General features: G+C 38.0%; 9 protein-coding genes across 9 annotated transcripts; 5 read left to right on the top strand and 4 right to left on the bottom strand.

The window, feature by feature from the left end:
* Positions 1-560: 560 nt before the first annotated feature.
* Positions 561-3,908, bottom strand: RHIMIDRAFT_271026 (kinesin-domain-containing protein). Its single transcript, XM_023612224.1, has 8 exons — positions 3,744-3,908; positions 3,500-3,694; positions 3,413-3,439; positions 3,050-3,349; positions 2,836-3,004; positions 2,040-2,759; positions 1,510-1,988; positions 561-1,457 (listed from the first exon to the last, which is right to left on the bottom strand). The coding sequence occupies exons 1-8, from the start codon at positions 3,761-3,763 to the stop codon at positions 917-919; spliced, it is 2,451 nt and encodes an 816-aa protein (XP_023461543.1). The 5' UTR covers positions 3,764-3,908; the 3' UTR covers positions 561-916.
* Positions 3,909-5,226: 1,318 nt separating this feature from the next.
* RHIMIDRAFT_271012 (uncharacterized protein) lies at positions 5,227-7,374 on the top strand. Its single transcript, XM_023612223.1, has 5 exons — positions 5,227-5,314; positions 5,368-5,738; positions 5,793-6,761; positions 6,812-6,917; positions 6,963-7,374. Exons 1-5 carry the CDS (start codon positions 5,251-5,253, stop codon positions 7,202-7,204), a joined length of 1,752 nt encoding a protein of 583 aa, XP_023461542.1. The 5' UTR covers positions 5,227-5,250; the 3' UTR covers positions 7,205-7,374.
* Positions 7,375-7,700: 326 nt separating this feature from the next.
* Positions 7,701-8,281, bottom strand: RHIMIDRAFT_242185 (uncharacterized protein; the record flags this gene model as incomplete). Its single annotated transcript, XM_023609731.1, has 3 exons — positions 7,701-7,862; positions 7,923-8,035; positions 8,092-8,281. 3 exons carry the CDS (start codon positions 8,279-8,281, stop codon positions 7,701-7,703), a joined length of 465 nt encoding a protein of 154 aa, XP_023461541.1.
* Positions 8,282-8,327: 46 nt separating this feature from the next.
* RHIMIDRAFT_270988 (kinase-like protein) lies at positions 8,328-9,604 on the bottom strand. The gene has a single exon (XM_023612222.1). It carries the CDS (start codon positions 9,360-9,362, stop codon positions 8,490-8,492), a length of 873 nt encoding a protein of 290 aa, XP_023461540.1. The 5' UTR covers positions 9,363-9,604; the 3' UTR covers positions 8,328-8,489.
* A 4,090-nt stretch (positions 9,605-13,694) lies between these two features.
* On the top strand, positions 13,695-14,817 carry RHIMIDRAFT_270984 (uncharacterized protein). The gene is made up of 2 exons (XM_023612221.1): positions 13,695-14,377; positions 14,439-14,817. The coding sequence occupies exons 1-2, from the start codon at positions 14,066-14,068 to the stop codon at positions 14,700-14,702; spliced, it is 576 nt and encodes a 191-aa protein (XP_023461539.1). The 5' UTR covers positions 13,695-14,065; the 3' UTR covers positions 14,703-14,817.
* Positions 14,818-18,485: 3,668 nt separating this feature from the next.
* Positions 18,486-19,137, top strand: RHIMIDRAFT_295562 (uncharacterized protein). Its single transcript, XM_023614197.1, has 2 exons — positions 18,486-18,602; positions 18,672-19,137. The coding sequence occupies exons 1-2, from the start codon at positions 18,503-18,505 to the stop codon at positions 19,100-19,102; spliced, it is 531 nt and encodes a 176-aa protein (XP_023461538.1). The 5' UTR covers positions 18,486-18,502; the 3' UTR covers positions 19,103-19,137.
* A 171-nt stretch (positions 19,138-19,308) lies between these two features.
* Positions 19,309-19,944, top strand: RHIMIDRAFT_295561 (uncharacterized protein; the record flags this gene model as incomplete). The annotated part of the gene is made up of 1 exon (XM_023614196.1): positions 19,309-19,944. The coding sequence occupies one exon, from the start codon at positions 19,309-19,311 to the stop codon at positions 19,942-19,944; it is 636 nt and encodes a 211-aa protein (XP_023461537.1).
* Positions 19,945-20,231: 287 nt separating this feature from the next.
* On the top strand, positions 20,232-20,804 carry RHIMIDRAFT_242178 (uncharacterized protein; the record flags this gene model as incomplete). The annotated part of the gene is made up of 1 exon (XM_023609730.1): positions 20,232-20,804. One exon carries the CDS (start codon positions 20,232-20,234, stop codon positions 20,802-20,804), a length of 573 nt encoding a protein of 190 aa, XP_023461536.1.
* Positions 20,805-21,140: 336 nt separating this feature from the next.
* On the bottom strand, positions 21,141-23,080 carry RHIMIDRAFT_316452 (uncharacterized protein; the record flags this gene model as incomplete). The annotated part of the gene is made up of 5 exons (XM_023615054.1): positions 23,035-23,080; positions 22,899-22,974; positions 22,660-22,726; positions 21,498-22,605; positions 21,141-21,439 (listed from the first exon to the last, which is right to left on the bottom strand). The coding sequence occupies exons 1-5, from the start codon at positions 23,054-23,056 to the stop codon at positions 21,141-21,143; spliced, it is 1,572 nt and encodes a 523-aa protein (XP_023461535.1). The 5' UTR covers positions 23,057-23,080.
* Between the last annotated feature and the right edge of the window lie 2,940 nt (positions 23,081-26,020).

The raw sequence follows: 26,020 nt of genomic DNA, 5'->3' as shown, positions 1-26,020 counted from the left end.
ATGCACATGTAAAGGGAGGAGGAGTCAGCTATCGACGAAGGCGTAAGATGATCAGCAAGCACGGAGCTCCAGACATCAGCCTTGTAATCACAGTTAAACAGCACATGCCCTGTTTTTTCGGAAATAAAACAGTACTGACAAAAGTCGTCCGGTACTTGCTGTGGAATTATACGTTAAAGTTTGGTTTTGCTGGACACCTTGTCAAAAATTAGTCTATACCAGAAGTTCCTAGCAGAGTACTGCATAGAAGTGGTATAAAACAAACTCCAGTTGCATCTAGAAATAGCGGGAAGCTGTGGTAGCCCCGAAGGGAATTCCAGTTTATTTTTGATGATCTGTCTTATGGCCTTGTTTTTTAAGGAGAGAATCGGCTTACTATCAAGATGGAAACATAAAGGGAATGGCCGAATATCTATCGAGCTTGGAATAGACGTATTTGCCTGGTGCGTGGATGCCAAGTGTATTTAGAAAAACCCATGATACAGTCTTTTCAAAAAGTAAAGTCGCATTTTTGCAATTTTTATAATACAATTTATACGAAAAGCGACAAGCCAGTGCGACATCTCTTTCTGGAAATGGTGTATAATAAAGATACTTGGTCAAAAATAAAAGTCAGCATTCAACAATGTGTGTGCTATGCTTCAAAATGCTGGCTTCAAACCCTAATATATACTCTTTGTCCTTTCTTCACCATATCTTTTAAGCTAGCAACATGTGGATATTCACTTTTTTTTTGGGAGAGGGATAGACTTAATAGTGTCCAACGCGACGATACCAGAGAGCGTCTATCACATTGTTCCCACCTTCCTTTCCCTCTCGATTTCTTCAAAAAAAATGTGTTTATTATAAGTATTTATTAATTAATGGGGGGAATAATATTAAAAGTTGTATATAAAAAGAGGGTCTATCTTACATGTTATTTCTTTCCAGAGATTAAAACAAGTCCATTTGTTAAGAATCTTGATGGTAATTTTAATAAGCCTTGAAGAATATGGTTGTTCATTACTTTATCAAGTCGTCGTAATTGAACAAACCCTTGTTGGTATCTGTATAGGTTATCCTCAGTTAGTTGATGCATTATGGATTTGATATGACCTTTGATGACATCCTGCTGAATAAAGAGCAATAAAAGTGACTTTAACTCAGTGTCTCTTAGTGGCTGTATAATATCACTGATCGTCTGCTTTATATTGTATTTATTGGCTGTGGGTGCAGTCAGTTCCTGAATTAGCTGAGACAAGTAATCTACCTGAATGGTGATCTCATCGATTCTTTCATCCATATATTGCTGACCATCTTCTTGGGAAGTGTCATCATTGTAAAATTCTCTAATGATATCCTTTCTCTCCTTTAGTAGCTCTTTTTGCTCTCTCATCAATTGAATCTTTTTCTGCTTCAAATCCTGTATTATTTCAGCACAAGCCGGATGGTTTTTGATATTGTCTATTGAAATAACCCTGACACAAGATGTTACTTTTTATAAAAGGAAAATAATGGAGATGAACTTACTTTAATATTTCATGATACACTGTATCAACTGGTTTTGGTGGATTAGAAAGACGCTTGGCCACGTCACCTGTCTTTTGCTTTATCAGCGTGTTGTGAATAACAATAGCCTTATTTAATACAGGCTTGATTTGCTGAATGGTAATGGTTGCATTATTCATCATACTAAATACTCTTTTCACAATCAATCCCATCTGCTTCATTTGAGCGGATATATTTTCGTTTTCAGTGACGAGTCGATCAATTTCAATCTGTAACTGCTTATGTTGACTGCTTGTCTTTTCACTTGACATTCTCTTCACCTGCTTTGGCTGAGGTAACGATGATCGCTTGATCTTTGTCTCTGGTACTTCATTTGTTGTCGTTGGATGATGACGCATAGTATGATGCTTCTCAATATAATACACAAGTTGCTTTTGTTCTTTCAAACTGCTTTGAAACAAACTGATCAATTTACCAACGTCCACCGTCTCTTTAACCAGCTACAATATTGTTATTAAGTTTTCAAAACAAAGGGCTAATCTCTCTTTTACCCTAGCTTGCTTCAGAAACATGCTTTCCTTCTTTATACGATGTTTATGCTTTTCAATAAACTCTAGTTTATCAGGTACGCCACTCGTGTTGGATGAACACTGAGAAGTTAACTTCTTCCTGTTCGAACTGTTGGAATGACTCGGCTTCTTTTTGCGCCTTGTTGAGCTGGAGGTACGAACTGGAATCTGAACAGATAGGCGATTGTTTGACTTTTCGTCACTAGATGAACCTACCAAGGTAACATCATCATCGTCCTTAGGGCTCTCTCTGATGCTATGCTGAGATATACCTAATGCAGCTTCCAACACTTGGTTTCTCTTTCGAAGCTCATCCAACTCGACATGAACCTCCTTAATAAAGGCGTCACTGATCTGGATCTCTTCTCGAAGACGGGCGATTTCCTCCTTTAAGGCATCTGTCTCGCTTTGTTCTTGATTGATAGTAATCTTGTTTGTGATGCGTTTGGCTCGATTCGCGTACTTTAACGTGCTCAGCGTTTCGTTTTGGTTGCTATCTGCTGGAGAGACACAGGCAAGCATCAGTGTCTGGCTGTTGCCACCCAAGCTGTCTTGCAGCAAACGTGTCAATTTGGAGTTTCGATAGGGTATGTACTGTCCGCCATCGCTAAGGGCTGAAATGACGTTCCCAAGAGCTAAAAGACCGGCGTTGATCGAGATACCTTCCTTGGCTCGATCTCCTACAGCATTTGTTTTCTTTAACTGTGTCATTTAAAAAATAAGGTAAGTTGCATGAGGTGGTTCACGTTTTTTTTTCTTTTTTTTTTTTTTGTTATACCCGTTCTGAGCCTGCAAGGTCAACAAAGTGGAATTTGGATGTGATTTCTTTTTTAGTCGAATGTATGCTTTGCACTAGTGTTACGCTAAAGATAGCATGCGATCGCGATGATTGACTGTTCATGTCTGTTGAAGCTGTTGTACGTGCTATAGATCCTTGGTATAAACAACTATACGAGCTGTAAGATAGAATTGTTTATCTAATATTTACTTACTTTAATAAGCCTTTAGTATCATGGACTACTTCTTCATGGACTCCGGACCAAGAAATATTTCCTAATGAATCTTCTCTGATCATTATACTGTTATTGTTGATATTCAGTAGGTCTATGAGATCCTCGTTATACAGCTCAAGAAATGATATTCTGACTTTATAAGATGTGTTGCTATTGTTCGTCTGAGTTTGAATCCAGTGAAATAGGTTTTCTGCAAAACGAGGTACAATTCCATAATGCTTTGGGTCCTGATGGTGATAAGATGTACCCATATTGTATGTTTTACCACTTCCCGTTTGCCTAAAGTAATACAAGTTTTATGTTATTTTATTTTCCTCGAGAAAAAAGAAATTAATATATTACCCATAAGCCAATACAGTAGCATTATATCTATTTTTCAAAAGGAGTGATCAGATGTCAAATTAAGAAATAAGAGTTGAGAAAGTTTACCCTTTTACAAACTGATCAAATAAAGGTTGAATACAAGAAAGATAGACTTCTTCCTGGGTAACAGATGGAGAATAGACATGATCGAACGTAAACTGTCTGTTTTGATCGACGATAACTTGTGGTTGGTTGGGTATAAAAGTAATACAGCTTTTTGTCTCTTCTTTTTCTAACAGTGGCCTTACTCTCAAAGCCACTCTGTATGCATGTTATTAAATGTCGAGGATATCATTTGGGCTTATATTACCTGACGGTGCAAACTGACATTGAATAAAGAAAAAATTAAAAAAAAAAGAGATGAAAAGGAGATGAAAAAGGGAAAAATAAGTGCAGACCAGCTGAACAACAAAAAAAGCGACAGATTACACAAAATCTACCTAGTTTCCCTGTTACCTTGGCAACAGGAAAGCAGTCCACGTAGGAAAATGAATTGTGGTGTCTGGATCAACCGCAGCAAATTCTATTTTAAATCAATGTTACGTGTTTATTTTTTTTATTTCTCTTTCTCTTTTTCTTTACACTTTTTGTCTGTCTCTTTCTCTGTTTCTCTACCCATTTTTGTATATAAACAATAGCAGGGCCAAGAAGAAACTAAAGTGGGGGGGATATTATCATACTTTATATAAGGATTATAACCATTTGACTATAAAAAGGCTCCTACTGCCTTTTTTCAATTCTTTTGCCTGCTCTTCTTTTCAACAAATCAGCGATAGCACCGTGTCTATGTAAACAAGTATACCAATGAAGAAGACAAAAAAGAAACAAGATGATAATAATAGTGCTTATTTTCCACCATCACCACCGCCTATTCATAGAAAACTTTCGTTAGAATCCGATGTGGGAAGACCACCGCCTGTGATTATTGATCATGAAGTACTCCAAGATTTAGCGGCCTTTATTTCAGCAAGAGAAAGTTCAATTGAACAAACCAGAACACCACCATCAACTCCTCCTGTTCCTCCACCTCATGCGTTTGTTGATACCACCTGTCAAATGGATTTTGATCTAGTCGATTTCTTAAATGATGATGAACTTTGTTACTCTGATTCTGAATTCTTTCCTGCTTTGCCTAAGCGTTAATACAGCCCTTTTTTATTTATTTTATATATTTATTATGTATATCTACAATCCCCCATTTGTTACTGCTTTTTTTTACATTTATTACCCTTTTACATACACATAAACACACAAATCATAACTCTTTACATTTCTTTTTTATAATTCTCATTTATTATTAAAAACCAATTCTATTTTTCCCCCTTTTTTTTTTTTTTTTCTCTTCAATTTATGAAATGATGCCCTGTTTTTCACAATAATTCATGATGTAAAAGGACAAGGATCTTTATTATCCGCAACCAGATGAGTCATCTTTAGAAAACTTGGCAACAACATTTTGTGTTTCCAGAAAACTGTCAGTTGCGTTGATACATTGTCAAAGCAGCGAGTTTTGAATACCCGACTTTTTTCAAAAACAGTGGCACACATCTTGGCATGGAGTGTAAAATACTCTTCTTTTTATTTCTCGGCAAAATAATAATAAAAACCACAGAGAGAGTTCCGATTTATCATTTGATGAACTACATATAAATAAATCACATCTGATCCCTCGTTTATCTGTGCGTCAGTTTATGCATTACTTAAAGAAACAAAGAGAGGGAGAGAGAGCGGTAAGTTCGGTGATTTAAACTATTTTGCATATTTTACATGTAGCACTTTTTCTTTTCCCTTTTCTTTTTTCCTTTTTATTTTGCATAATGTGCTCAGATAACGCAAAGGACTATCAAATTGAGCAGCTGTTACAACTATTTCCTGAAGGAGGTATCAAAACGAGAGCAGCCATTTGCCTTTAGATTATAATGACACTTGTTTAGATCCGGACTATTTCCGCTCTTGCCTTGATCATTACCAGCATAATGCCGTCGAACGAGTGACAGAAAAGATTGTAGAACTAGGCGGTTACTATCCCAAGATGCCCTTATTCGACACAGACCGTGATAATAGACTGAATGCCTGTCTGAAAGTCTTGGCCCTAGAGGTGTTTCCTGATTGCGACATTCAGTTCTTGAGAGAACGGGTCCTGAGGTACCCTTTTGCTCATATTGAGCAGGTCACAGATGAACTGCTTCGTTTAGGACATTGGCCAGAGAGACTTAATTATGGTCAAATGGAAGATGCGGACGGTATTCGTAGTGAACGATACAAGCATCAAGCCTTGAAACAGCTTGTCAAAGAATTCCCAGAGGCAAGAAAAAAAAACTTTTGAATGTGTGTGTCTCTGACTAGACTACTCTCCTAGATTTGGAAATCATCTGTTCAAGCTGTGCTCGCAGAGAACAATTGGGACTATCTCAAGAGTCGTGATCAGCTTCAACGTATGGGTTCTGGTGGATTTTGGAACTCAATCAAGAATTTTTTGATACACTGGAACAAAGGAGCAAGACGAGCACAGTATGCTCGACTTGACCCTCAGTTGGAGGAGCAGCTGACAAGTTTAGAAAGACAAAGGATGAATGTTCAAGCGAGTCAAGATCTGATATTGGCCAAGGAGATAAATCAAAAAGAGTATGGTGGTCAGAACCAGTCAATCACCTGTGATTGTTGCTTTGGAGATTATACATTCGAAGAACTCTTGTTTTGTAGTGAAGGAAAGCATGCGTTCTGTCATGAATGTGTCAGTCGATATATAACCGAAGGCCTCTTTGGTCAGGGCGCACTTAGAGCACGGTCATGGATTGATTGTATCGCTTCGTCCGACGCGTGTTCTGGTTGTCTTCCAGCAAGGACGCTCAAGCAAGTACTACCGTCTGATCTATGGATGGCCTATGAACAATCTCACCTAGACAACTGTGAGCAGAACAAAGTTCAATGCTGCTCATGTGCTTACTTTGAATATGATGACTCTGTCAAGCAGTTAGAGACAGTGCCTGTTGTGGACATGATACGAAGGATAATTGGATGGTTTATGGTACTTCTAATTGTGTTTCTGTACTGCAGAGTATTAAATTACTACACCTTTTTTATCATGACCATTCCATTCGCCTTGGGCTATCAGTGGAATATAGAGAGTGATCTCAATATAGCTTACGGTCGTATCAAGCGAGCGAGGCGTGGCCAAGTATTTAGGTGTAGGAATCCAAAATGCCAAGTGTGGACGTGTTTAGAATGTCAGCGGCCGTTTAGAGGATTACATCAGTGTTGGGAAAAAGAAAATGACGGATTAAGACTATATGTGGAAAGAGCCATGGCTGAAGCCGTGAAACGAACGGTACTGTTTTAATACGAGCATAGGCACGACCCACTGATGAAAAAAGATAGTGTCCTCAATGTTCACTTTCATTTCAAAAAGCGGATGGATGTAATAAGATTAAATGTCGATGTGGATATACCATGTGCTATGTTTGTAGAAAGGATATAGCAAGAGGTATTTATATTACCTATGTCAAGTCGATACTAATCTACGTCGTAGAATCATATAAACATTTCTGTGATCATTTTCGAGCGATACCTGGTAGTCGATGTACTAAATGTAACAAGTGTGATTTATATAAAACTGAACCTGAAGATCAAGTGATACGATCAGCAGCAGAGAAGGCCAAGACAGAGTATCTGAGGGCTCACCCAGAGCTTATGAATAAAGGTCTTGTGACAAGTGTCACTGGACCCAAGTCTAGGATAGATAAAATAGGCAAGTATAAAAAAAAATATTAAGAGACAAACAATTAAGAGACATAATAGTGGAATGGAGAGATAGCATAGTGATCAGTACACTTGAATCTATTTTAAACTGGGTTGTGTAAATATCATTGTGCATATACAACAACAACTCCTTTTTTTTTTTCTGTAATATATATATTCACGCGTCGTTTATAATTCTAAAACTTCCTATTTAGGATGAATACTTACAGTGATCAATTATTATTAAAAGAAGTATGTTTCCTATAGATAAACAAACCATTATTTTAAAACTCCACAATAGATTATACATCGATTAAAAACGCGATTGGCATTAGCCAATTTCAAGACACAGCATGGATATGAAAAGATGGATTTATATACACTAGAATCAAGTTTAATCATCAAAAAGAGACAATCAACCAAAAGGAAGGGCAAGAAGTATTCAATTCATATTACTGAAGAAGACGCTGCTAACGTATTAGTCATGCTTCACAACTCATCATTATGTACATAACCACATGCTTTCTCCCTATTTTTCTTCCTTTAAATAAAACTCCATCACTAAATCACGCACGCGTTTACGAATCAAGCTGTTTTCAGCAACCACACTCGTTGCCACGTAAGGTGGTTCAACACGTGCTGAACCTAGTAGGTGAATATGAGGTTCCTTATACTCAGTGGGTATACGATTCTGTTCATAATAATAATAAGAAAAGGGGAGAGAATAAGAAGTAGTAATAAAGCATATTACCATTTCAAAATACTTGATCAGTTCACGACATGTCTGCTCTAAATTAGCTGTTGTATCATGTTTGACTACAGCATTATCCAACTCAACACTATCCAACTGACGTTGTCTATCAACTTTATACTCATAAATATATATATAGATAGATAGATAGATATAATCATAAGCTTACAGTTGATAGTTTTTATGGTAGAATGAAATATAACTTGTAAATGATGATTATCATATAATACAACATGTCTTGTTTGAGGGTCTATTGTATAAAGGTATCCATTATACTCCTTGTCGTCGTCTGTTTTAATGTTGGTATAGCAACCAATCAATGAAACAATGTCTTGGAATGAATACTGATCAAGAGACATGGTGGAAAAAAAAAAAAGAAAAAAGAAAAAAAATTTTTTTTTTCAAGTAAACTATTATATAATAGTGTTTTATTTTATTTATGTGTGTGTGTATGTGTTTATATGTAGTAGCTACAGAGAAAAAATGATTAAGTGGTATAAGGTGTGAGAGGAGTTGTGTGTACGAGAGTAAGTGTTGTGATATATACAAATGTGAAAAAGGGTTGTTTTAATTCAACCAAGGAGAGGCCAGAACTTGTTGAATAGTATACCTTTGACGGGGGTCAAGGTCAAGTAGATGAGAGAGTAAATCTTGTAAGTCAGAAGATAGATGACGAGGCACTTCATATTGACCACTCAAGATCTTTTGTTGCAAGCGAAGGTCATAATCATCATGGAAAGGGAGCTTACCGATGACGAGAGCATAGAGGATAATACCTAAAGACCAGATGTCTGTGGAAGGACAACCAATAACCCCATTGGAAGATTTGAGCTGTTCTGGAGCCATATAAGCTAATGAGCCACCAACAGCAGTGCTCATCGGAGGTGACATGGGTAATTCGATCATCGGCTGCTGACAGATGGCCAAACCAAAATCACATAGCTTGACTTTGTTGTTTTCATCCAACAGAATGTTTTCCAACTTTAGATCCTTGTGGCATATTCTTGCGTCTTGATGCAAGTAGCGAACTGCTTCACATAGTTGACGAAAGATTGTTTTGGCTTCTTGTTCGCTCAAAGGGTTCTTGACATGATCGAGCAAATTACCATTTTCACAATAATCGCAAATGATAAAGGCAGCATTGTCCGTTTCGAGTACTTTTTCTAGACGAACAATATGTTCGTGATCGAGTGATTTCCAAATGTTGATTTCTCTTTCCAATCGTTCGTCTTCGTTGTCGTCGTCTCTTTTATGAACCTTGATGGCAACCTTTTTACCATCTGAAATGCGAAACCCTTTTCTGACAATGGAAAATCCACCATAGCCAATGATTTTATCAATCACATAATCGTCGATTTCATCACCTTCTTGTTCGTCGCCGTCTTTTTCAATGGGTGAGCAAGCAAAACTGGCCAGGAAAGAAGCTGCTGGGCTTTTCATGTTTTCCCATGATTTACTCGTTATTTTAGGTGAAGCAGAATTATTATTTCTTGTCAATTGACATTTACTACGCCAACAATCATTTTTTTTAATAGGTGAAGTGGAAGTAGATGGAGAAGGATAAGGATGTGTCTGTTTAAAGTAGATCCCAAGTGGATCGGTGTTTATATGAAGCTCTTTATTTAAAATGCTACATTTTCTTGTATAATTCATTATTTTTATATTTAAGCAGAAAAAAAGAGAATTCATTCCCTAGTTAATGTTCCTATTATATTTATAGGATCTTTCCGTCCAATCATATTTACCGGATACTCCTTATCTTTCATCTGTACGCTAATATATATTAAGTTTATCTTTAAAATATGTCCAATCAAATTATAGAATTTATAGATAAGAAAAAATAAACTAAAGATAAGATCGTTTTTTTTATTGATTCCTTGAAATCTATTGTTTGTTAAAGAAAAAAAAGGATAAAAGATAGCAAGGAGAGATAATAAATGCTGTTTGATTTACAGCATCAATAAACCTCAGCTTTTCTCTCTACTCTTTTGCTGCTTTTCTCTTCTCTTTCTGTCTCTTATTCTTATCCGAAATTTTCCGAAGAAGCCATTCCAAAAAATCTTCCCACTCAAAGCAAGTGAAAATACAAGACTTTTTGTTCACATGTCAGCTCATTACGCCACATTCATCAATGCAGTATTTTTATCTATTTTTGGTTGGTTAGCTGAGTTACCTTGTGGCAGATGATAACACAAACAAATACAGAAGGTGACATAGACTGCAAGTAAGAACTTGTCACTCCCCGCAAATTGTTTGTCAATGACGCAAATGATTCTGTCACACTTTCCAAAAAGAAATCAGAACAAATGCATCTTATCAATTGCAAAAATAATGAATGCTTCATTCTTTTAAACCGGGGGCAGGTACAGTCTTTTCAGAAAATAAAGTTGCATTTTTGCAGTTTTTATAATACAATCTATACGAAAAAGTGACAAGTCAGCGCGACATTTCTTTCTGGAAATGGTGTAATGTACCTTATAAAAAAAATGAAATAACGGAAAGTAATATTATATGTAACCATCCCGTTGTACTGTTACAATGTGTGGCCCCTTTTCAACGGGATTCCAAAATTAGTAGCTGGATTTTGGAAATTATGCAAAAAATCCCGTCTGGTTTTTTTTACATGAAAAGTTTATAAAAAGGAATCATTTCTAGTGTCATTGATGTCATAGTTTACTGCTAATTGCTTTTGTAGGAATGTTGACCACCAAACATGAAGAAATAAGCTTGTAACCATTGCATTATGTTTGGAGATTTCGTTGTGATTCTTTTTTTATCATTTTTACCAGTAATAACTATCCATCATTTGGTATCACCTTTCCCAACGGACGTGTATGTTTAAGTTGATTTCTGAAAAATACAGATTCGAATATATTTTTTAATGAGTAACTGATGTCCTTTAATCAAAATAAATAAAAAAGTAACACAAATAAAATGAAAAAGATATTACTAAACAAAGAGAGAGATACTATTACCACGCAAGGTCTCTGAAGGTCTACATAAGAATGCTGCTGAAGCAAACGATTATACAGTATTTGCACTTTAAATTCAGATAATATTAGTTTCTTTGGGCGAATCAAAATTAACTTTCAAATATTTAATTTACCTTTTTTGGATGAAATAAAAAGGAGATTCAGATACAAAAGGAAAATAAATTGCTCTTTTTACCTGTACTTTCTTACTTGATTTAACATGTTTTCGATGGTTTACACCTGCAAGAAACACTGCATTTCTGATGATTCTTATACTAATAGGATCAGCATAAAAAGTTACGGGATCATGCAGCAGAAATAGAAAGCACACACTCCTCGCACACTACATGAGAATGCAGCGTCACTAATTTCGAGACAAAAAAATGCTATGTCACTATTTTGAAAGCTGGGAATGTGTCAAGAAAAACTGTCGCTTTGATGGAAGATATCACGTAAGCTACAGTCAGTCATATGTAATGAGAGTAAAAGATTAAAATAAACAAGACAACTGGCAGTTTCTACAAAGACAGTTTTCATCTTTAGAAATCATAGACAATTTCACAAGACTAATAGGTGTCAGTGCAGGAATCGTAGCCAAAGAAAGCGATACGATCGTAGCCGTAAAGGTACATTTGGAAACAGCAACTGGGTCATTACTCTATCATACAGACAGTTTATCTGGTCTAGCCATTAGGTGTTTGCAGAGCAAGCAGGCAGAGAAGAGCAATACAATCATGGCCGTAAAGGTACACTCATACATACCAAGTAATCCTGTTGTCTTGTTTAAATAAAATACTTATCTCGCAAAAAGTGTTTGTCTTGATACCATCCATTCCGTTACAATATCAACAAAGGCGGGATCTTTTATACTATTGTAATAAGACATCCAGTTCCTTGATCCGGTTATCCTGTAGCATATGTGTTTACAAACAGATCATTCGATATTACTGATAGCCTATTTCTTAATGTTTGTAAGAGATCAAGTCGGTTCTGCCTTAAATGTAGTCATTTACAGAGCAATAATCACCCAATTGAAAGTATGATGTGGGAGAAAACAACAACAAACTTCATTTACGAAAGTAGCCATATTTCTGTACATGAAGAGCCTGTATCTAAAAGATCAACGCACTAGACATTGGTGCATATATGTGTATGTTTTTGATTGTTCTAATGATGTTGTATGTCACAAAAATGGAAACAAGCGATTAATTACATGGAAAGCCTGCACAACCAACTTAAAACTACTTACTTGGGAAGGAAGCGAAACCGAAGAGTTGACCACCTTGTGTGTATTCTGGTGAATGGTATTGAGTCAGGCTATATATAGAACATAGACAGAATTAGACTGAACATTGGCAGAATGGGTCTACAAGAAAGCCAACGACTAAAAAGAGAATTGAATCAAGCAGCTAAAGCAAGGATGTATGCGTACAGTCACGTTGAACTTGGCATAGATTTTCTTATGCAGCGGCAAGATGGAACTTTTAAAAATAAAATCGCTGCACTGCCAAGTTTCTTTTTTTTTTGATAGTTTCTGTTCTTAATTGTATTGATAAAATATCCTTCAACAAAGCATATTCGATGACAGAGATAACTGACGTAAATTTATTTGTTGAAGCCCGTAAATAATTGGTTGGAAATAAGAACACTTCAAAAAAAAAAATCAACGCGTTTCTAAAAATATTATAAAAGATGGCTCCGAGCTCTTTGAAATCTATAAGGTGTATCTGGATAACAATCACACAAAGGATTGGAAGGTACTCAAAACCTTTCAATACACCATACAGAAATTTTACTCCGATGACTATACACAAGCAATAATTAACTTCAAGAGATTTTTAAACGAATGTAGCTCAACAGACAAACGCCTCCAATTGGCAATCGAAAAAATGAGCAACTGTGTAGATGCGGTGTTAGCATCAAAGCCCGCCCAAGTTGCGTTTGAAAAGAGAAGGATTGGTGTAAGTAGCTTTTGATTTATCTTTTTCCTTCTTTCTAATAAGTTAAATAGGAACTTGAAGAGTTGTACGGTGCGTATACCAAAACTAGTGTATACCAGGATAAGATCACCCTCGTTGATTCAACCAATATTGAAAATAATACTGGGCCTTCAATCTCCAAGCCGCAGCCGGAACTTCTAAATAAGAAAAGAACAATTTCCAAGCTAAAGACACGCTCAAATAAAAAACCAGAGCGCTTAGAAGTCAAGGATGTTGAAGGCTTGTCATTCGATCAAAAGGTACATACCTTGGTTGGTGCTTTGTAAATAGTTTGTTTTATAAATAACGTTATCTAAAATCTCCTATTGGCTTATTTTTGTTTAAACAGTGGTTCGAATAACATCTTGAACTTTGCTAGCCCCGGATTGAATCCAGAAAGATTCCAAGTCGAAATACGGAAAATAATGAAAAGACAAAAGTTTGCGTTGTCATTAACTGCAAATGAGCAGGAGAGGCAGCTCCTTATCCGATTCTCCAATAGCAAATCACTCGAAGACATTGAGTCCCTTATCAAGAGCATACCCCCTGTCCCACAAACAGGTAGTTTTACATTTCTCTCAATAGCTCTGACAAAACTGTAAGTTGAATTAAATATACTATCGCACTAAGTTTTATTCTAACCTTTCGCCTTTATGTCGTATCCCACGTTGAATAAGAGTCAATAAGCAGTGTTTACATGTCAATAACAAAAGTTCAGTAACATAAACTGACCAATCATAATAATAATTACAATTCTATATAATATGTGTAACTATCAGTTTTAACACTTTTATCTTTATTCTTCCAAATAAAAGAAACATAAAGAGTCCCATTGTATTTCTGTCCATTACAACCATAACAACCACAACAACATCACACTTTATGACATACCATTTTTAATAGTATTGCCCTATGGCAAAGTGAGGTGCTATTCAATCATGATCATAAGGAAACATGGTACCAAATACATGTATATAATGACTCACTGGACTCTGCATTTCTTTTTGATAAAAACTATAATATCAAACGGTATATTGTATAAAAATGCAACGATAATAGACTGACAAGTGTTCAATAATAGATCTGAATGTCACGCCTCCACAATCAAGTATCTAAAGAAGATAAAGAAGATTGATGACAAGGAAAAAACTGCAAAGTGGATTTAATCTTGTTTAATCATGGCTGCGGAGACATGTTTACATGCGAGGATAAGTGTGAAAGCGTTTCGCCAGGTGTCGTACAGGATGATTTCGAAAAAGGCAACAAGCTCAGAGAAAAGCGACTATTATACCTGAAACCAATCATCCCTTACAAGTCCAACATGAATCATATCGAAGTATTAAGTGCGCAATTTCATGGACTGACACTGACAGTATACGGATCAAAGATGACTGAAATTGGTGACATCATTCATTACCAAAAGGCCAAAGCTACGATCCCCACCTCTCCCTTTAATCATCTGCCGCAAGCTGCCCATTATCTTCTTACTGTGCTTTCCTTACAAGTAAGAGTTGATATATTATGTTTGTGATTACATGATTTAACTTTTATTGGTCTATGATTAGAGGAATATTGCCATTAATCTGAAGAAGCTCGATATTATATTTGAAGCATGTTTGAAAGATGCTGTGGAGTATCTGGCCGCTTCAACTGGTGTTATCAATAGTAACCTCTTCTTCCGAAAAGATTCACCTGGTTCAGAATATTCGTATCAATCAAATAGCAGTGATGAATTGGACCTTGAAGAGCAAGAGCGTCGCATAACGGAGTGCATTGATCAACAAATTGAAAATTTGGATAATAATGAAGGCGTCTTGACCGTCCAATGATTGGGAGAGCTTCATTGCAAAATAAATCTCTTTTATTCATTTGTTTGATATGTAATTCAAATGATTCATAAACTTCATCATATAATACCATTAATATAAATAAAAACTATTGCCGAATCATAAAGATGCAAGATGCGTATTAAGTTCAAACAAAATAGTGGACTTTTCTTTCTATTCATATACACTTTTGTATTACTCATTATTTGTTTTTGAGCTCGTTTGAGTAGCTAAAGAAGTTGCACTCTAGATTCATAGACATTTAGATATGGTAAAACTTGATTGCAAAATGAAAATGAGTGTAAAAAAATGAGTTCAGAAACGAAAATAAAAACCTTTTTTAAGCCCTAAAAATGGCCCCCACTCTCTCTTGTAGATTTTATGCTTGGTAGAGGAATAGTCGCAATAGCACAAAGCTAAAAGATAAATACACTATTTCCGGAAAGTATTGGTGCATAAAAAGAAATAAATTTGCACAGGTCGTTCCAATCCATAAGAAGAGGCCTCCATCAGACCCAGGAAGCTACCGTCCAATCGGCTTAACCACAATTTTTAGAAAAATCCTGGAATGTTGTATACAACCCACATTGACAAGCGAAGGACCACCACAGTATATTGTGCAAGGGGGATTTCGTGAATCTCGTACTGCTTTGGACCAAGCTTTATACCTTTCTGAGATCTGTCAGATACTACGTTCACAATTCCGCATTACTCCGGTCTTAGCCTCCTTGGATATAAAATCCGCCTATTATACGGTTAACCGCAGCTTCGTTTGGGAAACTCTCAGTCAATATATCTCATCTTCTTTACTGGGCCTACTACGTAATCTTTTCGATTACGTCCAAATCGAAGTTTTACTTTCTAATACTACCTCTCGTCAATTTCTTCTAAAAACAGGCGTTTTACATGGTTCTATACTCTCATCGTATCTTTACTCGGTATATATTAACCAACTACATATACCCTTTACAATCAGCCATTACCAAGAGAAACAACTTTTGCATACCTTGGCGTCCCCTTTAAGCCGATTGGGCATCTCGATCCAGAAAAAACTAATTCAACGTAATACTCGTAAGGCTCTTGCAACGATGAACATGCTGTCATCTGTTGGTGTGAATCCTTCCGGTTTCTCCAAACTTCTTTGCACTAAGTTTTACGCTCACATCGTTCGACTTCAGCTTGAATACGGTCTAGCCATCAATCGCTTCACGATCTCTTAACTTCATACTCTAGAGGAAGCCCAGAATAGTTGCATCAAGAAAATCTACAGTGCTCGAGACAAAGCGTCCATTAAGATTATGCCAAGCTACCCCTCATGTCGGAACAAATCAGTATACTACAGGCATAGTTCCTCTTTCGTTCCTTATATTTGCCAGAAGATGCACTGCTTGCTTGTCTGTTACCTTATATCCGCAATACTGGAGGAAGCCAGTGGTACGCTCTCTCTCGTACACCGCTTTGGAAAACGGTGCTATCTACTACTGAGGAACCCGATACTTGCTCACTCAAGGCTGCTAAATAGCGCTTTTTGCAACAGAATTTAGAGATCCGCCAACGATATCGAAACTCCAAATTGCTTTCTAGCTGCCGTCGATCAATCTCTCTGGCTTCTATACTCTGGTTGCCCATGTCTAAGTCAGAGCGCAGTCGCTGTATACGCTGGAGATTAGGCTGGCTTCCTGGTGGCAAACCTCGATAATGTCTTAAGCACCCAACGCAACAGCTATCTAAGGATCACGCTATTAGCTGCCTTGATATGCATCGACGTCTGTTTATGCCTGAAACAATACGAGATCCATTGTCATTCCTTCTGAATATGCTTCCTTTACGCCCTTCGGTTCCTTCAAACCTAGCCCTCATCTGGTCTCAACGATAGCCGATTAAATGCTCCCTACTACATGAATTAGATCAGCTACACTATAACAAATTGATCTCTACTAAGCATCCTCATGGTCAAAAGCTTCTTGTGTGGTTAAAGCAATTCATTTAACTTTTCACCGATAACCCTACTCATTAATTTCCTTTTACTTTTTTTTACCCTTGTACCCATAAGGGGTTTTTTCGCTAACATTCACTTCCAAACGGATTGAACGGGTCCGAGCGAATGTTTATTTTATTATTTTATTTTTGCGCTCATCTGGACCATCAATAAAATATCATACTTAAAAGAAGTAAAGTGTCGGCCAATCAGGAATTTTTTTTTTGTGAAATGGTATATCATTAGGCATTACACTTCGTAAGGCGTGATCTTGGTTGTTGTTATCAGTCTTTTCTTTATTATTTCGAACTTGTACTACAATAAAAGACAATAAAATAATTGAAATAAAATTTTTTGATCTTCATCTTCTTTTCATTCGACCTTGTAACTACGCACCTGGGTATATTTCCGTCGTTCTTACTGTCAATGAATGAGTCATCAAACCAGCAAGCAAATGAGCAGCCTCCGGCATGGGCCATACAGCTCATGCAACGTCTTTCCGTTATGGAATCTACCATGGCTTCTAATCCTCTGTTCCAGGCAGACCCTAACACTACTATTCGTGCCCCTGATTCTGATTTCATCCCTTCAGAATCTATGTTTGAACAATGCCCCTACATTCAGGAAGACTTTTTCAAACGTCCACTTCCGGAAGCGGACCGTCGACGCTTTCTCTACGAGTGTCCTAAGAACTCTCTTCGTAATTATGACCCTCCGAAGCTTAATAAAGTTCGTTTGTCTTCTACTGCTAAACAGCATGACACGTAACTCTACAACATCCAGTATCGCCTGTCCGGTATCACTCGCCCTTTGGATTGGTACACCTACCAGCTTTTGCACGGGAATTGGGACCTTCCCACTCTTCAACAACAATCTTTGGATATAGTCCTTGCTATTCACGAACTTTTATCCGATCTTGCTTCCCACATTACAACTCAGCGTACAGATAACATGTTTCGCGGCATCTCAAGCCAACTTGACGCTCCTTCCACTGACAACAATTACCTGCTTGATCCCAAAGAAATGGTCGATCACATCAAGCTCCAGTAAAGCGTGCAGCAAGCCACCACGCGTAGACGCAACAACAATACGCCCCGACCTAAACGTAACGACAACCATGACACCAACAGTACAACATCTAATCAACCTGTTATCTCACATAACACGACCGATCTCCCAGCTCCCCAATCGTCCCAGATTCCCCAATCCAAGACGGTTTTTCAACAGCGCCAATTATCAAGGAAACAGAATTGAGATTAGTAGGTGGTCGCTTGTCCTCTTACTCCTCAATTTGGCCTTCCTCTCTCCAACAATCATTAAGCTTATGGTTCATCAATCTTATCCAACACGGTTACCGCATTCCTTTAACACCATATGCACCACTCGTTTCACCAACTCTTCAACATCAACCCAATCACCCTCAGTCAGCAATCACCGTTATAGACAACGAGATCCAAACGCTCCTACAGAAGCAGGCAATAGAACCTGCGCCGCTAGGATCAGCCGGCTTCCATTCTCAGCTCTTCGTCATCCCCAAAAAGGATGGAGGCTTGCACCCAGTACTCAACCTTCGACACCTCAACAGCTACTTACCACAACAACGTTTCAAGATGGAAACCATGTCAACCATTACTCGCCTCCTACAGCCACACGACTTCCTCACGTCTATCGACCTACAAGACGCCTTCCACCACATTTTGATCCATCCCTCTTCTCGACCCTTGTTGCGCTTCCGATGGAAACAGCAGACATACCAGTACCGCGTTCTGCCATTTAGGCTCAGCCTCTCGCCGCTGATATTCACGAAGGTCTTGAAGCCACTTCTATGTTGGGCTCGACGAAAGGGGATAAGGTTGTCAGCATACCTGGACGATCTGATCTTCATGGCCAAGTCGCGACAAGAATCCCTTCGACACACAGAACAGGTGTGTCAAAAAATGACCGAAATAGGCTGATTAATAAACTTCAAGTCATCACTAACTCCTTCTCAACAGATTACTCATCTGGGTTTCACCATCGAGAGCAACAAGATGTCACTCTCGCTACCCGGCAAGAAAGTTCGCTCGATTCGCAGGACAGCTTACAACCTCCTGAAGAAGACATCGGTCTCATGGACAGCCTTGGCCCGCTCTGCGGGGATAGCGCTCGCTATATCTCTAGGCAATCAACAAGCACGCTTTCGCACGAGGCATATGGTATCCCAGTTGAATCTCTTTTGGCGTCAACACCAATGTCCCTTGAATCCGAAGATCAAACAAGAACTCGTATGGTGGACTACACAGCTCGCGAAATGGAATGGACAGCATATCCTGACACATCAACCTACTACTCAAGTTTTTACGGATGCCTCAAATCAAGGCTGGGGCATCGTTTCCAACCAACATGGACATCGATGGAACGCCGCTTACATATCAACATCAAATAACTCTTAGTGGTTTGGAAGCTTCTGAAACACTTCTCTATACCACCGAACCATCATCTGCAGCTATGCATGGACAATACCTCTGCAATGGCTTACATCAACAAGTATGAGGGAACTCGATCTTCAGCACTGAATAATCTCGCGATGGATATTTGGAAATACTGCTTTCGCCACGCAATCAAACTATCGACTCTATATGCGCCTTCAGCATGCAACCCAGTCGATGTACCATCCCGACAACTACAGCAACAGATCGAATAGGCCGTGCCCCGCTCAATCTTCACCTGGATCGACCAACGCTGGGGCCCTCACTCGATAGATCTCTTTGCATCACCCAGCAACCATCAACTCCCAATCTTTGTCACTTGGAACTATCACCCACAGGCGGCATGGGCGAATGCCTTTTCACAGGAATGGCATCATCTACAAGGCCGACTATATCTTGCTCCACCGTGGAACATGATTCTCCCGACACTGCAACGACTGACGCAACGCCCGCAGCCAGCCACTCTCATCACGCCCAACTGGCCCTCAGCCCCTTGGTACCCGCTAGCTCTCCATCTAGCTCTCCATCTAGCTCAACAACCTCCGCTCCTTCTCTCGCAGCCTCTCTTGGTAAACGACGATCAATATCATCAGTTAATTCAGAAGAATACCAAATGGACGATGCTTGCTTGGAACCTCGGCCGAAACGTGCCCGCCAACTCACTATCAATGCAGCAGCCCGTACGTTACTAGACTCTTCTCATCTCGGCAGCAAACGCCAGTACGCCTTCCGACAACAAGCATATCGATTGTGGTGTGATGCCCAGGAGTATGATTATCTCGATCCTTCGCCCACATAACTGATTAATTACTTGGCGGACCAGCGTACTACGAAATACTTACAGTCTTCCACTTTGCTAACATACGCCACCGCCATTATTGCTATGTTTCCCACCGATACCCAGTCCAGCATCCGTAATTCCAGACTTTATCAAGGCTTCATCAAAGCACTACGCTCGAACACCATTCTCTCGCCAAAACATTGGTCCTACGATGTTACTCCTGCTATTCAATACCTCAAATCTTGGGCCCTAATTTAGCTCTCAACAAGGCCTAGTTGGCGGCGAAAACTTGTTGGCTCCTCGCTATGGCTGGTTTCCTACGACCTTCCGATTTGGAACGCGTGGATTTAGACGCGACTATGGTTTCCTCCGACAAGGTTCTCTTTCTAAATATCATAGCCCCCAAGGAGAAACGTCATGGTCAGCGTGTGACGAAAGTCATCACAATTCATCCACACACGGACCCTTTCCTATGTCCCGTGGCTGTTTTCGAGGAATACAAACAGCGAATCGCCTCGTCAGACTGTCGCACTGCTCACCCTTTGTTCCTAACAATAAAATTGAATAGGCTCCTCCGCTCCCTACAGAACCACAACACACCCATCGCTGTCAAACGTATCTCAAAGTACATCAAGCAGATAATGACCAAGGTTGGTAGACCCGCTCAAGCTCCTGTACCTAAGGCTCGTGGACTTGCTGCCACTCTTGCGGTACAAGCGGGCGTCTCCGTTGACAACATTATCGCCCATGGCTCCTGGTCTTCCCGCGATATCTTTGAACACTATTATCGCCTGTCCTCAGCTACTTCTACAAATTTTAGTGTATCTACTCTGGATCAACAACCAAGATCACGTCTTACGAAGTGTAATGTTATGTAAACACGAATATATGAAGTGTTGAACACATTACACGAGTAAGTGATCTTGGTTGTTCCCACCCTCCTCGTCCCTTTCTTGTCTCTGCTTTGTTTCCTGGTCTTACTCAAGAAGATGAAGATCAAAAAATTTTATTTCAATTATTTTATTGTCTTTTATTGTAGTACAAGTTCGAAATAATAAAGAAAAGACTGATAACAACAACCAAGAGCACTTACTCGTGTAATATGTTCAGCACTTCATACATTCGTGTTTACATAACATTTATATGCATGTAGTACCGGACATTAATGTTAGAACATATATATTGTGTTGGAGGCAGAGTGAAGATAATTTTATTCATTTACAAGCATAATACCCAGTTGTATTTTTGCGCTTCCTATTTTTCTTTTTTTCCAATATGAGCATAACGTCAGTTGCAAGCAGAGAATCACGACGCCAAGAAGAGAGATCAGCATTAGTATCTTCATATTTGCAAAAAGATTGGAAAACATGCAAAACGTTTTTCAAGTTGCTGAAGTTTGTAATATAGGCAGGGATTTCCGAAACAGACATAGGACATTGCACATGAGTCAATTCAGTCATGCAGTACAATCCATCAGCTATTAGTTGAATTAAATAAAACGTGATATATGGGCCTAAGAAATAGAGCTTATTCAATATACAATCGTTTCTACTTTTTTAACAAAGACTTACCAACTACATGTATACTCAAACTTCCTGACAACTCATTTTCATTAATTGTGTTTTTCCCAAGCGTTGCAAGCCGCACAAGATCCAAATTGACCAAATAGTGGTCTCCTGCCATTGACTGTCTCTTTCCCTCTCCATAGCCCACGTTCACAGCATTATCCGTTTGGTGTGGGAAAACACTAATAATACAATCTGGACAACCAGTAAAACTAACTTCTCGATTATGGTTGTCAGCGGTTTCAGTAAAAGTAAATTCCAGTCGTATATCTCGCTCATGATCGTCAAATAAAGGTTGCATCGCATGTAAAATATATCTTGTAATGAGCTTTGTTTCACATATGTCTGAATATGTTGGATCCATAGGCAGAAATTGGAGAAGCTGAGATGCGGATACAATGAGTTTTTTATCTATAGGATTATCCACGGTATCTGCTAGGCTGAGTAATGAAGCTGCTGCATTGATTCGATTATTGGTTTTATTGTATACGCTTTGTGCAGTTTCAATGATTCCAAGCAAAGTTTCTCCGGGAAATTTGTACGTCATATTTAGGGAGTCAAGGATGCTTTCGCGAACTTTTTGGTATATTTTATCGCCAAAAAACGGGATCATGTCTTTGTGGAGTCGATTGTTATTTTGTAATAAGAGAATTGAAGATAACGATAGAATGAAATGAACATCAGATTCCAAGGTTAAGTTATTGGCTTCCACAAAGTTAAAGACATATTGTTGCATGTTATAGAATCTCTCAGAGATATCAATATGATCAACGTAAAATCGATGTGGACCCGGTACATGTAATGTTAAAGACAGTGGTGTTGATGTCAATAATTCATTAGGGAATGATGCTTCATCAGAAATTGACATCGAATGCGGACTGCAAACTGGGCGGACCAATATGGGTGTTGCCGTATCGTTGTCCTCGTTAGCGTCACAATAAATATCGTTGTCGCCTTGTGTAGATTCATTTTCATCGCCATCAGGAGGAATGGGGCTGTTCGAGACATTATTATTCGTCGGAGTAATCAATTGGCGAACATAGGCAGCAGCAGGAGTAGCAGCCGTAGTCAGTGTGTCTATGGCTTCTTCATGATATACGTTGATTGCTTTTTTCTATTTAAGAAGTTAATATAAAGAAAGAAAGAAAGAAAGAAGCAAGGAGCTTACCCTGCGCATAAAGCTTGAGTAAATTTCGCTCCAAATAACAGTGTTGAATCGTTTCGATTTTGGTGGCCTAAATCCACATAAGTCAATTGATTTAATGAATATAAATACTTATTCCTATTGAATTTTCATTCTTCGCCCTTTTTTTGTTTTCTTAACTACCACGTATGCATCACTGTATCGGTTAAACCATGCACTATGTAGACCATTCATAGAATCGGCATGTATGTCCATGGACCAACCAGGTATTAATTCCTTGTGCTTTAACACGAGTGGAAAACCGTGAATTTTTGTTGTGTTTTATATATTCTTTGAGATCTATAAAAATCTCAAAGACTGTTGATTATTTATTTATTTATTCTTTAGCTTGTTTCCTACCTTCCAGCCCAGGGTGTTCCATGTTAAAAAAGCAGATATATCTTAGGAGAAAGCAGTTCTGATATAGATTGGTAGGTGGCATTGGCATAGGTCTTTGAAAATACCGGATTTTGAATTCAAGACTGTTGTAAATACACCATGTTCATCACATAATATCTGAAGAAGAAATATAATCATACCGCATTAACACAAAAAAGAAATATTACTCAATATAGATATTAGTAAGTAACTAGTGGTTGAAGCCTATCCTTTACTATGAACTGTGCATGTAACGATCATAAATAATATAACTGAGAAGTCTCTGCTACACCAACTGCTATCGCAGTTTAAATATCCATCTATGTTATTCCTCTTAGAAATGAGGCTGTATAATTTTATAGCTCAAAATAGATAGTATTACCCTTTCTTCAGTCGAATTTTATTTCACTACTTAACAGTAACAAACTTTACCTTAAGGGATTCTCGCATTTCATAAGTTCCTTATATCAATTTTATTACCGTTACAACAAAGATGGCAAAATGTTGTTTTCAATTTGGCAAAAGCTACTGATCAAAAAGGCTATAGCCAGATCAGCATATATGAAAAATTGACTTAAAACAACAGAAATACCCTTAATTAATAAATTTCTTTTTTATTCATACAATCCTTAAAGAATTCAATGCTATGTTCAACCCAGTCTTGGCAATTTTCTTCACAGATCTTGTAAGTACTCTCTTGAATGTGTTCAATCAACTTTCTTGTGTCTCTCAGATGGGGCTTTCTTCTTACCAAAGACTTCAGTTTAGAAAAACGTTCCTCAATAGGATCGAGGAATGGTGAATAGGGAGGTAACAAACACATGTGATGATTCGAGTACTTGAATAGATATCTTACTTCAGGTGTTTTATAGATAGAGGCATTGTCCATCACAAAAAAATGAGCGCCAGCATTTGTTTGATCTAACTTCTTCATGATCCCGGCTACAAAATCCTTGAAAATGGTCTCTGTGGTTCCACCTTTAACAAGCTTCACAGATGCGTCTTCAACACCCTTGTACGAGATACCGGCAAGAATTGACAAGTTTTCAGTTCGCTTTGCAGCGTTTACAACTATACTTGTTGAATAGTCTTGTCCGCGAATGAGGTTGGAATTAAAACCATACTCATCAACGAAAATACAATTTGCTTTATAAGAGATACCTCTTTCATTGAATCTCTCAGTAACATACTCGTATCGCTGTTGAATTGTCACAGGAGTATTGCGTCTCTCTACGACTGGTTTAGTACGTTTCAACGTAAAACCAATTCGATCTGTTAGGAGCTTCCATAATCCACTTGTCGATATGCCTTTTTCAGCAAGATCAGGAAATTTTGCTAGTAATTTCCTCTTTTATCATGTCAAGAGTTTTGGTGCAATCTTCATCAATGAGCTCTAACATATTCTCCATGAACATCCTCGAGCTTTAGGACTTCTTTTCTTCTACCCCTCTAGGCTTTTTATCTACGCGACCCTCACTATGCCAAGCATCCAAGATATTTCTTACGGTCGAGGTATGTTGCCCATACCTTCTAGCCGCCTCTGATTGAATGATAGCTCCTTCTAGGGCTACTTGTTCAATAATGAGCTGTCGAATATTAACTGGGATATTTCTGTACGATCTTTTTTTAGCTTTGTTGTTTTCAGTTGAAAGAATACGAGGCATTTTTAAAAAATTGCAATTATGAAATTGAAAAGAAAAGAATATTTTTGAGCGGTTTATCAATGTTTTGTTTCTAAATCACTACATAATTTGATTTACGTTATGATATCAGTATTATGGTTTTGCCTTTTCAATTGACTGTTTTTGTCAAATTGAAAACAACATTTTGCCATCTTGAATTCAAAATCCGGTAAAAAATAAGTGGTCACAAATATATTACATCACTTTTTCAGACGCATACCAGACGAATTTTTCTTCTACTTTCTTTTCAGATATATGGCAAAGGAATCTACTGGTATTCGAAAGGTACTTGTAGTAGCCACGCGTAGTTCAGTCTCCTGGCGCCCTAAGTGAAAGTGATTGGGACCCTGGTGTTGCTATGCATATTGGTTCTTAAAGTTCCGTTTGTATAGACCATCATGAGTAGCGTATGCCTTATATATGTTTTTATTTAGATGCTCAAAAGTAAGTTTACAAGCTAATTATTACCGAAATTTATTTGATTAAAGAACCAAAATTTCCTCATATACGAGATTCATCAACACTATTTAACGTTCAGATGTTGGCAGATTGGGTGAAGGAATCTACTGGTACTCGAAAGGTACTTGTAGTAGCCACGCGTAGTTCAGTCTCCTGGCGCCCTAAGTGAAAGTAATTGGGACCCTGGTGTTGCTATGCATATTGGTTCTTAAAGTTCCGTTTGTATAGACCATCATGAGTAGCGTATGCCTTGTCTGCCTTGCTTGTCCATTGTACTTTTGTGATAATTCCTTGTTTCGCTGGTCTTGACTGATTTCAAGATGCTGTACTACTGATGGACATTTTGTTTCAGTTAGCAATACGATTATAATTTTACACTTAATGCACACAAGCTTGACGACAAAGTCAATGCTTTGGTCCGAATATTTATTTTTCTCTTGGCGTCGTGATTCTCTGCTTGCAACTGACGTTATGCTCATATTGGAAAAAAAGAAAAATAGGAAGCGCAAAAATACAACTGGGCATTATGCTTGCAAATGAATAAAATTATCTTCACTCTGCCTCCAACACAATATATATGTTCTAACATTAATGTCTGGTACTACATGCATATAAATACATAAAAACTGCATTCTACTATCAAAATAATTTAATGTGTAAATTAGTTCTCCAAAAGAAAAATGGTTTTTTGGCCTGTTGAAGTTGTTTGTATGGTAGAGGAAACCCATTCGAAAAGAGATGCTTGACACCTTACATTACTCAAGTATGCATGATCCTTTGGGTTATACAGTCTTTCCGGAAAGTAATTTTTTTTTTTTTTTTTTTTT

The sequence above is a fragment of the Rhizopus microsporus genome (genome assembly GCF_002708625.1).
Source record: "Rhizopus microsporus ATCC 52813 unplaced genomic scaffold scaffold_29, whole genome shotgun sequence".
In the NCBI taxonomy this organism is placed as follows: Eukaryota; Fungi; Mucoromycota; class Mucoromycetes; order Mucorales; family Rhizopodaceae; genus Rhizopus; species Rhizopus microsporus.
Note: the sequence above shows the minus strand (reverse complement) of the source record. Positions and strands in the feature narration are given on the sequence as shown.